The sequence below is a fragment of the Heliangelus exortis genome, chromosome 6, assembly GCF_036169615.1.
Source record: "Heliangelus exortis chromosome 6, bHelExo1.hap1, whole genome shotgun sequence".
In the NCBI taxonomy this organism is placed as follows: Eukaryota; Metazoa; Chordata; class Aves; order Apodiformes; family Trochilidae; genus Heliangelus; species Heliangelus exortis.
The window spans coordinates 31,290,201-31,304,360 of record NC_092427.1 but is presented as its reverse complement, the minus strand read 5'-3'; the positions used below and the strand labels follow the sequence as shown (position 1 = coordinate 31,304,360).

General features: G+C 58.1%; 2 protein-coding genes across 6 annotated transcripts; one reads left to right on the top strand and one right to left on the bottom strand.

The window, feature by feature from the left end:
* The first annotated feature begins 351 nt into the window (after window positions 1–351).
* INHA (inhibin subunit alpha) lies at window positions 352–2,821 on the top strand. The gene is made up of 2 exons (XM_071747579.1): window positions 352–817; window positions 1,533–2,821. The coding sequence occupies exons 1-2, from the start codon at window positions 448–450 to the stop codon at window positions 2,264–2,266; spliced, it is 1,104 nt and encodes a 367-aa protein (XP_071603680.1). The 5' UTR covers window positions 352–447; the 3' UTR covers window positions 2,267–2,821.
* Window positions 2,822–3,382: 561 nt separating this feature from the next.
* Window positions 3,383–8,173, bottom strand: LOC139797762 (gap junction gamma-1 protein-like). Of its 5 annotated transcripts, none has more exons than XM_071747573.1 (3): window positions 7,978–8,173; window positions 4,521–5,722; window positions 3,383–4,401 (listed from the first exon to the last, which is right to left on the bottom strand). In XM_071747573.1, the coding sequence occupies exons 2-3, from the start codon at window positions 5,695–5,697 to the stop codon at window positions 4,394–4,396; spliced, it is 1,185 nt and encodes a 394-aa protein (XP_071603674.1). In that variant the 5' UTR covers window positions 5,698–5,722; window positions 7,978–8,173; the 3' UTR covers window positions 3,383–4,393. The 5 variants fall into 5 exon arrangements, with proteins under 5 accessions (XP_071603674.1, XP_071603676.1, XP_071603679.1 ...); XM_071747575.1 differs by having other exon boundaries at window positions 8,009–8,173; XM_071747578.1 differs by having other exon boundaries at window positions 8,140–8,164.
* Window positions 8,174–14,160: the final 5,987 nt, after the last annotated feature.

Here is a 14,160-nt window from a genome sequence, read left to right as displayed (position 1 = left end):
GTGTGCACCCCACTGGGACCTTGCAGGGCCTGCAACCCTTTCAGGTCATTGCCCAGATGCCCCTGCTGTCCACAACCACAGCCACCTCCCACTGTCTACCCGGAAGCCCCAGATCTGCAGCTCCTTTAGCATGGGGGGCACCCAGCACTGGCAGCTGCAAAGCTTGCCCTGGGTGCCCCCTCCATCCCTGCCAGCACAGGAAAATACCTTTCTGGAAGCACCTTGCCTGCAGCCCAACCTCCCCAACCCCATGCACCCACTGCCAAGGCAGCATCTCACCCCCCCACTTCCTCCCCCCCCCCGCACCTCCTTGCTTGGGCGTCCTCCCCCCCCCACGAGACCACACTGTCCTTGCAGTCCTCACATTCCAGACGTCTCAGCGCTTTCGCTGCCCAGAGATAATATTCACGGCGAGCAGACGTTTGCGTCAGTGTCAGATAGGTCTCAATGCCACCCTGCCCCGGGGGGAGCGCAGCGGGCAGACGGGCTGAGCAGGCAGGCAGGAGCCCGCGGCAGAGCTTCCATAGCCACCACCGGCCTGCTGCATGCCCCACGGTCATGCTGCTCCTCCTGCACCTGCTGCCTGCCATGCTGCCCACCGCCGCCCTGGCCGGATGCACCGGGGCCGGTGCCGATCGGGAGCTCATCCTGGCCAAGGTGCGGGCTCAAGTGCTGGAGCATCTGAGCCCCCCGCTTCTCCAAGAGGAGCCCCTGAAGGAAGCAAGGAGGGTGCACCGGAGAGACATCCTTGAAAACACCGAAGTCAAGCCCGAGGAGCTGGAGGACACGTCCCAGGTGATTCTCTTCCCTTCCACAGGTGAGAACACCCTGGTGGGATGGAGAGGGCAGAGGGGTGAAATAGAGTGTGGAGCTTGCACAGTGGGTATGCAGCAGGACAGAGTGGCTGCTGTGGGGGTCTGTGGGAGAAGAGAAAGAGGGTACACAAGGCCGGGGCAGAGGCAAGGACAAGGTGTTGTGGAGAGCCAGAAAGTGAAAAGGGATGGCAGGCAGGGACAGGCAGAGCGGTCCAGGATGGCAGGCAGGGAGAGTGGCAGGCAGCACAAGAACGTGCTCAGGGGAATAGCTGAGCCAGGTGGGATGCAGAGAGATAAGGAAGGTCTGAGGAGGAGGCAGGGTACGATAGGGTGGGATGCTAGAGAATGGGGCAGGATGCGGGGAAATAGGACAGGATACAAAGGGACAGGGCAGGAGGCTGTGGAATGGGCAAGGATGACCAGCAGAACACGGAGTTGGAGCAGCATGCTGGGGAACAGCACAGGACACTGTGGTACGGGGCAGCAGTAATGGACCAGCCTAGGGCACAGCACAGCTCAGCTGTGGGTCAGAGTGCAGGGGCTGCTGCACAGCACTAGACATCAGCTGCCCCTTGCCCTGTCACAATCTCTGCCGGTAGCCAGGTGCTCTGACAGCACCCTAGGGACCCTCTGCAGCACCCCATCTCCCACCTGGTGCTAGGGACTGACTCTCCTTGGGTTTGGGCATGCACCCAATGCTTCTTTCTCCCCCTGCAGATGTGCCCTGTGAGCCCACACAGCCAGACAAGCTGTTGGAGGAAGAAGGGATTTTCACCTACCTCTTCCAACCCTCAGTGCACACTCTGAGCCGCACGGTAACCTCTGCCCAGCTCTGGTTTTACACTGGCCCCTCAGCTGCCCCCAACCACTCAGACCCTGATGTGCTGACCCTGTCACCGCAGGGTCGTGTGCCGGTGACAGCCACGGTGGTGCGGACGCCTGAGCACTGGACAGTATTCCACTTTGCCCCGGTGTTGCTACCTCAGCTCTCGCAGCCACTCTTTGTGCTACTGGTGCGCTGTCCTGGCTGCCCCTGCCTGTCCGAGGGGGACAAGATGCCCTTCTTGGTGGCCACCACCCGGGCCAAGGGCAGTGAGAGGGCTCGTCGCTCTGCTGTGCCCTGGTCCCCCGCTGCCCTAAGCCTGCTGCAGCGCCCATCAGAGGACCTGGCTGCCCACACCAACTGCCGCCGGGCTTCCCTCAACATCTCCTTTGAGGAGCTGGGCTGGGACAAGTGGATCGTGCATCCCAGCAGCTTTGTTTTCCACTACTGCCATGGGAGCTGCACCGAGGGCCATGGGCTGAGCCACCGCCTGGGTGTGCAGCTCTGCTGTGCTGCCCTGCCCGGCACCATGCGCTCCCTGCGCGTCCGCACCACCTCGGACGGTGGGTACTCCTTCAAATATGAGACAGTGCCAAATATCCTGGCACAGGACTGCACCTGTGTCTAAGGTATCCTGCAGCTCAGCCCTGGACTGTGATCCCGCTCGGGAGGAGTCACTTGTCCAGGGGACACCTGGACCCATGCCACAGGGACCAGAGGGACCTGGTGGAGAGGTTTGGGCTGTGCCACCCCTCCCCTGTATAAGCTGAAGTTTCAGGCTGCCCCAGGCACAGTCACGCTGACAGATTTGCCCCAGGGCTGTTCCCATCTTGGAGCAAGCTGGGACGTGGCAGGGCAGGGACAGGCACAGCCTCTGGCAGAACTGCCAAACCCAGCCTGCTGTCTGCAACCACCACAGCCCCTCTTTCTTCCCATCTGCTCTCATCCCGATTCCCACACCCCACAAAGACTGGGGTCCTGCACCAGTCTCCCTGTGGTCCCAGGCAGGACCAGGCTGCCATGGTGGGGATCAGGATGTGCCAGGGTGCGCCCATGCTGGGATGGTGCACTGGTAGCAGAGCTGGCAGCATGTGTGGCACTGCAAGCGAGCCCTCTCCTGGCAGCAAAGCCTGTTGGAAAGCTTAATGGTATGAACAAAATAAACCTGTTCCCTTTACCAAAACAGCCTGGAAATGCCAGCTCTCATCAGATGCAGCCACAGATGTGGCATGGGGTTGTGCAGTGAGAAGCAAGTTCCCGAGGGACTTTTGGCTGGAGGGGGGAGGTGGGCAAGCATCGACCTGGGGTCCCAGAGAGTAAACAGGGTGTGTGTTGGCCAAAATCAGTATGGCATGGCTAGGTTTGATTCAGCCCTGGGGCAGAGGAGTGCAGGGCAAGGCAGCATTCCCTCTGCTTCTGGTTGCAGTGGGGTGGGAAGGCACAGGGACAGCAGCGTGTGGGGAGGCACAAGAGTGGCAGCGGGATGGGAAAGCATGGGGAAGTTATTGGGAGGGGGAGGCATGGGGAAGCCTCTCAGTGGGCCCCTCTCCAAGGACAGGACCACAGGAACGTGGCCAGAGTGATCCCGCTACACCAGAGCTATGGAGGTTGTGCAGCCGCAGCCGCCTCCACACGGCAGGAATGACTGAGTCACCCCGGGCCAGCAGGGAGGCTCCAGCTGCCCCAGCCCAGCTGCGCAGGATTCCCTTCCCACCCCTTCCTCCCAAAGGACCAGATGCAGCAGTTCAGTACAAAACGTCTCAAGCTTTTACTAATATAGATATTAAAAAAAAGAAAAAACTTAAGAAAAAACAGTGACAATCATTTCTGAGTAAAAAACAATGCTACGAAAATCCCCGTGTGACCCCAGGCTGAGATGATAAATGCCCCATTGGCTCCCAGCTGAGCCCAGCTTGGGGTACCGTGTCGCCTCATTGCAGAACCAGGGTCCAGCCCCGTGCAAGGGGGGTCCTGGCCCCGTGGCCAGAGTGGGAGGGGATGGGCTTTGGTCCAAGGGCAGCTGCTGGGAGCAGGGCGGAGGCAGCAGAAAGGACAGCCCCTGCCCTCTGCACAGACATTTTCCAGCAAGCCAGCCCCCCGGCTCACACCCTGGAGCCAGCACTCCACACAGCATGACTGCCCCACTGGCCACAATGGCACCAGCACTGCCAGGACCCCCTCCCTTCCCTCTGTCTCTCACTGTCCCCTCTACCTCAAGCACAATGCCAGCTCAGCACCTTGCCATATGGTTCAGCCCAGCCAGCCAGACCCCTAAGTTTGTCTCCCCTGAACTCCCACACACTACAGGGGCAATGCTGGCATCACTGACACAGCCTGTGCATGCATAGCACTGGCTGGTGCACCAGTGGGTGGCAGGGAAATGGGAGGCCATGGGGAGGCATGAGCAGAAGATGCTGCAGGAAATCAGTGCGGGAGGAGGACAAGAGGGTGAAAGAGGAGATGAGGGGGACACAGGCCCAAAGCAGGGATCAGGAGCGAAGTATAAAAATGCTGGGGTGCACACGCTGACGAGTTTATAAAAACGTACAAAAATAAGATACTCCCTTTGTGAAAATTAAGTAGGAATGTCCCCCAAGGCCCCTATCCCTGCCACTGCCCACCAGGACAGAGCTGCCTGGACAACCCTGCCGAACAGGCACGTGTCACCCTCTGCCCTGTGCTCTGGGCAGGCTGCCTGTCCCACGGTGGCAGCAGCAGCCTCTCCGGCAGACACCGATGTCATCCCTGGTGGCACTCACAGCCCTGTGGAGAGCAAGAGGCATGTTAGCACCTGCCAGGGGAAACAGCATTCCGTACCCAGTGGAGCCCAGGGGCAGCCCCCCCACCTAAGCCAGCCAGATCTGTCCCCCTCCCCAGCTTACCTGTGGTCCTGTCACAGGTGGCTGTCCCCTTCTCATGGGCGAGGTTGAGGCGATTCTGCTCGGCGGCGATGCCATTGGCCTCGGGGCTGCTGCTGCGGGCAGGGCTGGGGGGCCGTGGGGGTGGCTGGAGGTGGAAGGCCACCTCCAAGTGCTCCTGGGCCAGGCGCAGGTGCTCGCGCAGCCGGGCCAGCTCGTGTGCTGGGGGAGCCCCAGCCAGAGCAAAGCGCCCTGCTGCCTGGGCCAGGCTGTCCCGGTAGTCCAGCTTGCCGTCGGGCAGTGGGGCTCGTGGCAATTCCTTCTTCAGTGAGTGGTAGGTGGGGGGTGCACTGGGGGCTTTCTTGGGGTACTGTGGCTCGGGGCTGTCACCAGCCGGCAGTGGGGGGCTGTCGGGCTGGCTCAGGGCATCACGGATGCGCCCCACGCCAAGGTGCACGAGCTCACAGAGGTTGAGGAAGAGGCAGAGCCCACTGACGGCGTACATGACCAGGAGGAAGATGGTCTTCTCAGTGGGGCGGGAGACAAAGCAATCGACGGTGTGTGGGCAGGGGCTGCGGCTGCAGACATAGGAGGGGCTCACCTCAAAGTGGTACAGCAGGTACTGCCCAAAGAGGAAAGCCATCTCCAGCAGTGAGCGGCACAGCAAGTGCAGGACATAGGCACGCATAAGCCCGTCCTGCTTGATGCGACGCCGGCCGTCGTGCTTCTCTCTGCCCTCTGGGCTCTTCTCTTTCTCCACCTCAATCTCCTCAAAGATCATGGGGTCTTCTTCATTATCATCCTCTGCCTCCTCGTAGTCCCTCCCTGCTCCCCGGCGTACCACTGGCATGCGTGCCCGCTGAACTCCTGGTGCCCGGCGCCGCAAGGACTCGGGCATGCGGGCAATGCGATGCATGGCAAAGCCCAGGTAGAGGACCGATGGTGTGGCCACCATGATGATCTGGAAGATCCAGAAACGGACATGCGAGAGTGGGGCGAAGGCATCATAGCAGACATTCTCACAGCCGGGCTGCTGTGTGTTGCAGACAAACTTGCTCTGCTCATCATAGTAGATGGACTCGCCCCCTACAGCTGTCAGCACAATGCGGAAGACAATGAGGACAGTCAACCAGATCTTGCCCACGAAGGTTGAGTGATTGTTGATCTCCTCCAGGAGCCGTGTCAGGAAACTCCAGCTCATCCTGGCCAGGCAGTCAGCTCAAACTCTGCAGGGAAGGGGCAGGTGAAGAGGCATTGAGCAAACCCATGTGCACCTCACTGGGTCACACCAAAGCACTAGACTCCACCTCAACCGCAACATCCTTTCCCTTACCCACCACGTACACAAACACAGCACTGCACAGGCAAGTATCTCCCCAAAATCAGATCCACTGCCTAGTACCTCCTTCCCACACTGCCATCTGCATCCCATCCTACCCAGCCACCAGCCAGATGGGTGGAGGGGATCCAGGGAGCAGGGAAAAAGGTTGGGACATCCCTGTCCACTGAAGGACACATCTGGGTAAGAGTCAGCACTGCCACAGGGTAAAACACACACAGGGCAGCACCAGCTCAGGAGGGTGAGGGGACAGGCAGGGGACAGACAGCCTCCTCCACCCACAGTGACACAGCACCCGTTTGCCCCCTGGTCCCAGGAAGGTCCCCAACCAGTGCCGCACCCTGCACCAGCACCCACACACTCCCATATGGGTCCACAGGCCACTGGAGGAAGGCTACATGAGGGCAGCAGGCTGCCAGCAGCCCCTCTGGCCTGCTGCAGCTGCCAACCCTGAGCCCCAGCTGAGGGGTCTCACCCAAGCAACATCCTCTTCCCTATGAACCCATATGCACCACCCTCCCCCTCTGCACCCTGCAGCTCTCCCTTGAGGGATGGTAGAAACGCAGCATCACTCTAACACACCAAATCACCATGCTGTGCTCTCCCTCCTGTGGGACCCCATCCCCCCAGTCCTTACAGGCCTTTGTAGCCCCTTGTGGCCAGTGCTCAGAGCACCTTTCAGCTCAACATCAAGGGCTGGTGGAGGGAGCAGGAGACAGAAGAGTAATGGTGAGGGGCACTGTGGGGCAGCGAAGGAATTGCACAAAGTCCAAGAAGCTTGCACCAGTGATCAGGGAGGAAATTATGAGGACTGTACCACAGCTCCTGGCCAAAGGAGAAGACATAAGAGGAGGCATCCCACCTCCATCTATAGTTTCAGCACATTAAGTGTGAGCTGATGCAAGGGCAGAAGGTGGCAGGGCTGCCCATGGTGAGCAGAAGGGAAATGTCTGCAGAGTCCCCAGCCTCTCCCAAGTCTCGCCTGCTCCCGGACCAGCCCTGTCCCATCATCTCTGGCCAGGGCATGTCCCTGCAAATGATGGCTCCTGCTGCACTCACACCACTACTGTCCAGAATAAGAGCATCTTTTTGGTTTAGCTAAGCCTGGCCTTCGCAACCTTGCTTAAACATAAAAGCCCCTCCAGCACACGCACCAGCAACCAAGATGTGTTCTGGTGCCAGCCTGGTGCTCAGCAGAACCCACAGGAAGCGGCGCAGGCTGGTACCAGGAACTCTACCACAGTCCATCAGAGGCACCATCCTCCCTGTGGTTGAGCACCCTGCAAAATCCCACCACTGTTGTGAGGCCCTATCCTCAAGGGGCCTACGGTAAGAATGCTTTGTGTCTGCGTTTAGTCCTTGTCTGGCAGCAGCACACTGCCCTGGCACCAGGGCAAGGGACAGGGGCGGGGGACAAGGCCGGGGTAGCAGGAGGGCATCCCCAGGAGATGGCAAGACCCGGGAAAGCAAAAGCACACATATGGGCAGTGCCGTGGTGGCGAAGGAGGAGCGCCACAGAGAACAGACCTCAGGAGAACCAGGGCGCACGGCCAGGTTAGCAGAGAGCTCCTCGCATCCTTCCTCCCCCAGCCAGGGCAGGGCCACCCCAGGGCGGGCAGCCTGAGCCCGGCTCTCTGCCGAGGGGGCCAAGCCGCGCGGCCGCCTCCCAGCCACGCCGAGAGTCAGCACCAGCACCACGTGCCTCACCCGGGCCCCACACCTACACCCCCGGCCCTACCCACCCCGGGGTCCCCCACTTGGGGCCCTGAGGCTCCTCCGCCCCAACCTGCCCTGTCCAGGGACCCCCCATCTGCCCACCCCACACCAGGGCCCCTTGCGCCATAGCCCACCCCGGGCTCACCTGCCCCTGCCCAGCCGGTGAGCGCTGTCCCACTGACCCCGGCCAGACCACGCTGGGGCCCTCTGCCCCCCAGCCTTCGCGGGGTAATCAGCCCTACTGACTCCAGACCACCGGGGGCCTCCAGCGCTGCTGACCCCAGCCTGACAGAGTTCCCCACGCCCCCCGGCTCCCCTGCCAACAGCCCTCCCAGCCCGCACCCCACGCCTGGGGCTCCTGCCCCTCTCCGGGGTACCGACGCCTGCCCCACCTGCCTCCCCCACCCCCACCGACCCGCAACCTACCCGCAGCCCCCCACTCCCCGGCCTCACTCACGGCGCGCCGGGACAAGCGGCTCCCGCCGGCGGCAGCGGACAAAGCGGCGGGGCTGGCGCGCCGCCGCCTCCCGCCGAACAAAGGGGCCTGGGGCCGCCCCGCCCCGCGCCCGCCTGCCGGTGCGCACCCACCGCTCCGCACTGCCGCCCGGTCCCGTCCCCTCCTCCGCCGCCCCGTCCTGTTCCCCCCTCGTCCCGTCCCTTCCCGTCCTGCTCCGCCCCGGCTCGGCGGGTCCCGCAGCCGCCGGCTGAGGCGCTGCCGCCCCCGGCCCCGGCCCCAGCCCCGTTCCCCTCCCCGCCCGCGGCCCGGGAGGCCACGCGGGCCTGCGGACAGGTCCCGAAACTCGCCCGATCATCTCGTCTGTTGGCGACATCAGCCACCGACAACTACCCGTCGCACAGAGGTTGCTCCCTGCAGCCCCATCCAGCTCACGACGGGCCGGCTCTTCCCCTCGCCCCCGGGGAACCCCATTGGGGGTGCCGCCCCCGCCGAGGCGCGAAGCCGAGCCTGCCTGCAGGCTGTAGGGAAACGCTCCAGACCGCTGGAGCAGCAGCAGCCTCGGGCTCAGCCTGTGGCATGTCCAGGGTTGAGCTGCACCTTCCGAAGGAGCACCAGGGAGCCTGACCGTAGGGGGACAGAGCGGAGCCATGAGGCTGTCTGGCACAATAGTCTCCCCCATAACGTCAAATTCTTCTGACAGTGAAAAAGAAGAGAGAAAATGGAAGCAAGGAACCTGGTAACACCAGAGGAGAGGTGGCCCCAGACGTGGAAATGTAACAACAAAATGTGTCTGTGTGGTGGGAATGTGTGTCAAATATTTTGACGACTATATTGCTTCTTGTCCCCCAGTCTAGGTCCCTGCCTCAGGGCCGGGTTTGAGCATGCAGCACCTCTAGATGTGCTCTTAGACTAAGAGTCACCACTGCTCTTCCTGAGCAAAAGCACTGCTCCCCCAAGGCAAGAATGCCAGCAGTGGCTTCGAGTCATCAACCTGGAGTCATCCCTGGCTGTCCCTCTGCCAGGGAACCCCAGTCACTCACTTTCTAAACTACTACAATTGGCTCTGGAGGGGTTTGTTGGGGATGAGTCCCTGCATTGGGGCAACCACACCCATTACATTCTGAGCTGAGCACCCTGTCCTTTCGTGGGGCCAGGGAGGAACACTGGGCTGTCTTGTGCAACATGAATAGTCAGGGGGAAACTGGTATCTGTCTAACCTCATGAAACGCCCTTTCTCCCTAATGAAACACATACTCCCTCCTGCAAGAAGGGTTTCCACGAGCACTGGTGGGCGCAGCACGCCCGCCCGCCCACGTCCTGTGGGCAGTGCTGGGAAATGGCTGCAGGATGGCTGGGGCAATGAATGGGGTGGGAAGCATGGCTGCTGCATCCGGTGTTGTTTTTTGGCTATTCTGGGCCTGCCAAGCAACGGCAGCTCTGATGTTTCCCCCAACACTTCCTTAAGTCAGCACCCACACAGCCCAGGCACAGGCTTGGTGCTCTTGTGCAAGAGGGCAGCTGGAGCCTCCAGAGCAACATGCTGCACCCCAACATGCCTACAGGTGTGAGTGCAAGAGGAAGGGCAGAAAAGGGCCCTACTTTGGGCTCTTTTGGTGATTCTTTCTCCATGGGTCATGGATGGATCCTTTCTAGGTGACAGCTTCAGTTGTGTGAAGGGAAAGCTGCAGTAGAAGGAAGGAGATTTGACCTGGCCATTAAGAAACGCTTTCCGTTGAATCCCACTGCCACTCATGCAATTGCAGCATTAACACTTCTGGAAGGGGAAATGCGTGCTGCAGATCCAGGAACATCTGCTCTGGGAGCAATGCCAGGTCAGGAGCAACAGGCAGAGGTGGATACAGGGAGACAGCAAGTAAATCACTCAAGCTTTTAGAGGGATTCAGGGAAGTGTTCAGGGCCAGGGAGGGAGCCTGGGGCTGCAGCCAAGTGGCATGGAGAAGTGGGAGCAGAGCTGGAGACAGCAATCAGCACACAGTTTATGTTGAATCTCCTGCTCTTGCCAGGCAGTTAAAGCAACTTTTGGTTTTCTTTCTCCACAATCACCACTAGTTTTCAAGCTCTCCTAGGTCTTGCCTCCAGTCTGGCTTCACCCCCAGGTAGCCGAGGAGGTTTTTTAGAAGTGAGGAACCTACATCACCCTCTGACTCTGTTGCTCAGTGCATTAACAACAAGCCCCTGTAGCAGCCTCACAACAAACTGGAGGTCGTGACCCACTGAGGCACTGCAAACTGAGGCCATTGCACCCAGAACAAAGCTACTTGTTGGGCTGGGGCCAGGTACAGCTGCAGCAGCAGCAGCAGCATTTTAGCACAGCACAGTTCGCGCTGGGGCTGCTGGGCAGAGCTTGCTTCAGGAGACCAGATCCAGAGCCTGTGTTGGACATCATTTAAGGACAGGCATCATTGTGCTTGCCAGCACCCAGCCATTTGTGTCAGAGCCCTCGTGTTTCCACCACAACAGTGCCTTGAATGTCCCTGGGCAATACCCTCATCTTGATCTTGCGACACCCAAGGGCCTGCAGAGGTATCACCTTTTCAGCCTGGGGCAGAGGGCAAACACACAACAGCCAGGAAAGAAAAGCAGCTGATAAAGGGTGTTGTCCACCCTCATCCCTTCCCACATCAGCTGAGGCTGACAGAGCCTGGAACTATCATGGGCAGGAAGGATGTGCGAGACCAGCAGCCTTGTGGGGTCCAGCTCAGAGATGAGCACAGTCACCAACCACAAAAACCAGGGTCATCCTCAAACCACTAAGTCTGTGGGGTAGAGCCCATAGCTGGAGTGAATGTGTGGAGCATAGTAGGACAGCAAGAGCAATGGGAACTGGTAATTGAGGAGAACATAGAATGGTTTGGGTTAGAAGGGACATCATAGATCATCTAGTTACAACCCTCTGCTATGGACAGGGACACCTCTCACTAGACCAGGCCGCTCACAGCCCCATCCAGCCCCATCTCACCCAGCCCCATCCTTGAATGCATCCAGGGCGGGGGCAGCCACAGCTTCTCTGAGCAACCTGTGCCGGTGTCTCACCACCCTCACAGTAAAGAATTTCATCATAATATTTTGCTAAATCTACATTCTTCCAGTTTAAAATCTTTCCCCTTTGTCCTATTGCTACATGTCTTTGTAAAAAGTCCATCTCCAGTTTCTTGTAGGCCCCCTTCAGGTGCTGGAAGGCTGCTATAGGGTATCCTCAGACTCTTCTCTTTTCCAGGCAACAACCCCAAATCTCTCAGCCTGTCTTCATAGGGGAGGTGGAGTAGCTGAGGAGTGTGAGTGCAGGGCTAAGAACATCTTTGGACAACTTTGGGACAAACACTACAGCTCAGGAGGGATGTTGCAAGAGGTCCCACAAACAGCCCCTGCTCAGCCACAGCACTGCAATGGAGGCAGCCTCAGGGACTATACCATGGGATCCTGCCTTGGCTGCTGGACACAGGGTACCATGGAGGGCACAGGGCCCAGTCTGCCCCTGAATGGCAGCCTCAGTTCCTGCTCTAACCTATAGGGAAGGATGGACTGAACCCTGCTACGCCTGCCTCTGCTTCCGGGGGCTATGGCAGCACAGCAGATGGTAGGGCTGGGCACCCCAGGTGTGTTTGCTGTAGGGTGGCATGGATCCCATCCAGCTGGTGCTTGGCAGCGGAGTGAGGAAGGGCTGAACTAGCTGCACCCTCCCTGAGCAGGGCTGCAGGTGGGTAGCACGAGTCCTTGGCAGCAAACATGCTCTTCCTAGGTTAAACAGCTCATCGGGCTCTGGGTTGGGGAGCAGACAGCTCTATTAGGGACTGTTTGTCCTGACACAGGACAGCTCCACAGCTAGCTTAATAACCTTGTGATAACAGGCAGAGGCATGCTCTGTCCCAGGAGCACAAAGGGCAACGAGTGTCCCCTGTAACAAAGACTGAGAGAAGGCTGGGATGGCTTGAAAATAAAGCCCCATTCCCTTTCCCCCCTGCTGGATTATGAAGCACAGCAGGGGTACATGCTTACCTTCTCCCTGCTAGGATATGCTCCCCAGACCCTGGGTGATGAATTCTGTCAGCACCCCAGTACTGTGTGTGGCACTCCAGTCTAACCTGTGCTCACTGTTTTTTCTCCTGCCAGCCAAGCTGGAGGGTAGTCCAAAGGGACGTGGGTTAAACTGCCCTGGGACATTGCTCTGTAAATAGGATTAAGAAGTGTTGGCATCCCTAGAAGGGACAAAACTGGCCAGGCAGGTCTGCAAGCTGCAGGGAATGTGTGTTCCTTGCTGCTACATCACCAGTCTCCTGAAGATGAGGACAGCAGAGATATTCTGCTAGAAGTAAATGACCAGTCCTTCCAGTCACACAGTTTGATTAGAAACAAGTCTTCCTTAGTTAGACATGGCACAAGAGAACTGACAGCCAACCCACAGGCTATGTATGCTCAAAAGACAGTACTGCTTTAGAAGGGCAGAGATGCAAAGCAGGAAGCACTGAAATAGCTAAACCCATGATCGAGACATTGTTTTCATTGATGAGTTGAACACTCAAGTAAAACAAGGCTGGTACACATCTGTGGAAAAGCAGCGGTAGCTTCAGGCTCATGGCAATGGCCAGCCTGATCCCATAGCTGCTGGCAGCCCATCTCTGGAGGCCTGTAGTCACTCCAGGCCTTGGCTTACCTTCAGCTAAACACATCTTGAGAAGAGCCTGTGACCTCCAGGCAGATATAGGCAGGGAAATGCTGAGATTCAGACCAGGCTTGCTCAGTGCTAGCAGCTGAGGGCCAGAGCCAAGTGCATCCAGAAAAGGAGAGGGGAAAGAAGGGGAAAATCAAGAGTGTCTATGAGCACAGCTGAGGGACTGCACCTTCAGTGTCATGACAGGCAGAAGACATCTGCAGCTGATTCAACGAATGTCACATCCTTTCCAGGAGTCCTGGCTCTCCTATACAACCCCTGTTCCCACAGAGCCACCAGTGGGGGCTACCAGCAGTGCTGGAGTGGAGAAGCCTATCAGGAAGCCCTTGCACACCCCCAGCTGATGCAATAAGAGCAGTTAATTCCATCACTCTGCTTAGTGCCAGGGGACCCACAGCAAAGTGTTCACAATTGCAAATCAACCACAAAGGGGTTAATCTCGTAACAACCAGGACAAGTCCTTAGGGGAAAATAAAGCAAATGTTTCATACAGAGGCAAGAGAGAGGTTGTGGCATCATAAGAGCTTCCCTGTCAGTGGCCAGAGGAATGCAGAAGAGCAGGGAGCTGTTAAGAGGACCAAGGGGCTAATGCTGAGCTGAGCACAGAGCTGCAGAGATATGTCGAGGAGCAGAGAACAAATGAGTAGTCACTTGTGCAGTAAAAACCTGGAAGAGCTTGAGAAGAGCAGTGGACAGACACACCACTGAAACCTTTGGTTCTGGCAGTCCACACTTTGTCAGGCCCCTCAATGCACACAGACACAAGCATGACAGGGCAAAGGTGCAGCTCAGCTGAGATGGAAAAAGAAAAAACTCCAGGGATGGGCTTTCTCAGGAAATCCACTCACATAGATGAGACATCAGTGGGCTGGTACAATAACTCCAATTTTGCCTCTTGCCCCTTGTAAAAAAGTTACAGAAGATGAAGACAGAAAATGCACAAGCTCCTTAGATGACAAGATGAAGACAGAATCCTAACTCATACTCCTTCCTCTGGACAAAGTGCTAGGTGCTTGCAGTGCTTTCAAGCTCACCCATGCTTGCAGTCCAAGATTGCTCCAAAGGAATGGAGAGCAACAGCCATATGTCCATTTAGAAAGAGTGGAGGAGAAAATGGAATGCATTGTGACATCTGCCTCAAGACAGTTAAGATCTAGTCAAACAAGTCTGTAGAAAGCTAGACAAAAATATCAGCCACTAGGCCTTCAGCAATGCAACTGCTTCTGGAAGTGATGGGAGAAAGTCTAATTGTACAGTGAGTCCAAGAAAGTGTCCAAGAGCATGCTGCAAGGTGGCCTTTGGACCACTACAAAATATGGAAACTGAACATCCTGCTCTCCTATGGCTATGAGGATGGCATAGCTGGTTTGACCAGGGAGAGAAAGTTTAACTGATCTGCCCAGGTGAGACTGGAACAGTGGGATGCTGTGGGACACAGTCACTGCTGTGTTCCAAGTAGCAG

Coding starts and splice junctions, on each gene's coding strand:
- INHA (XM_071747579.1), top strand. CDS start 448: ATGCCACCCTGCCCCGGGGGGAGCGCAGCGGGCAGACGGGCTGAGCAG. Junction 818..1,532: donor GATTCTCTTCCCTTCCACAG/GTGAGAACACCC, acceptor CTCCCCCTGCAG/ATGTGCCCTGTGAGCCCACA.
- LOC139797762 (XM_071747573.1), bottom strand. CDS start 5,697: ATGAGCTGGAGTTTCCTGACACGGCTCCTGGAGGAGATCAACAATCAC.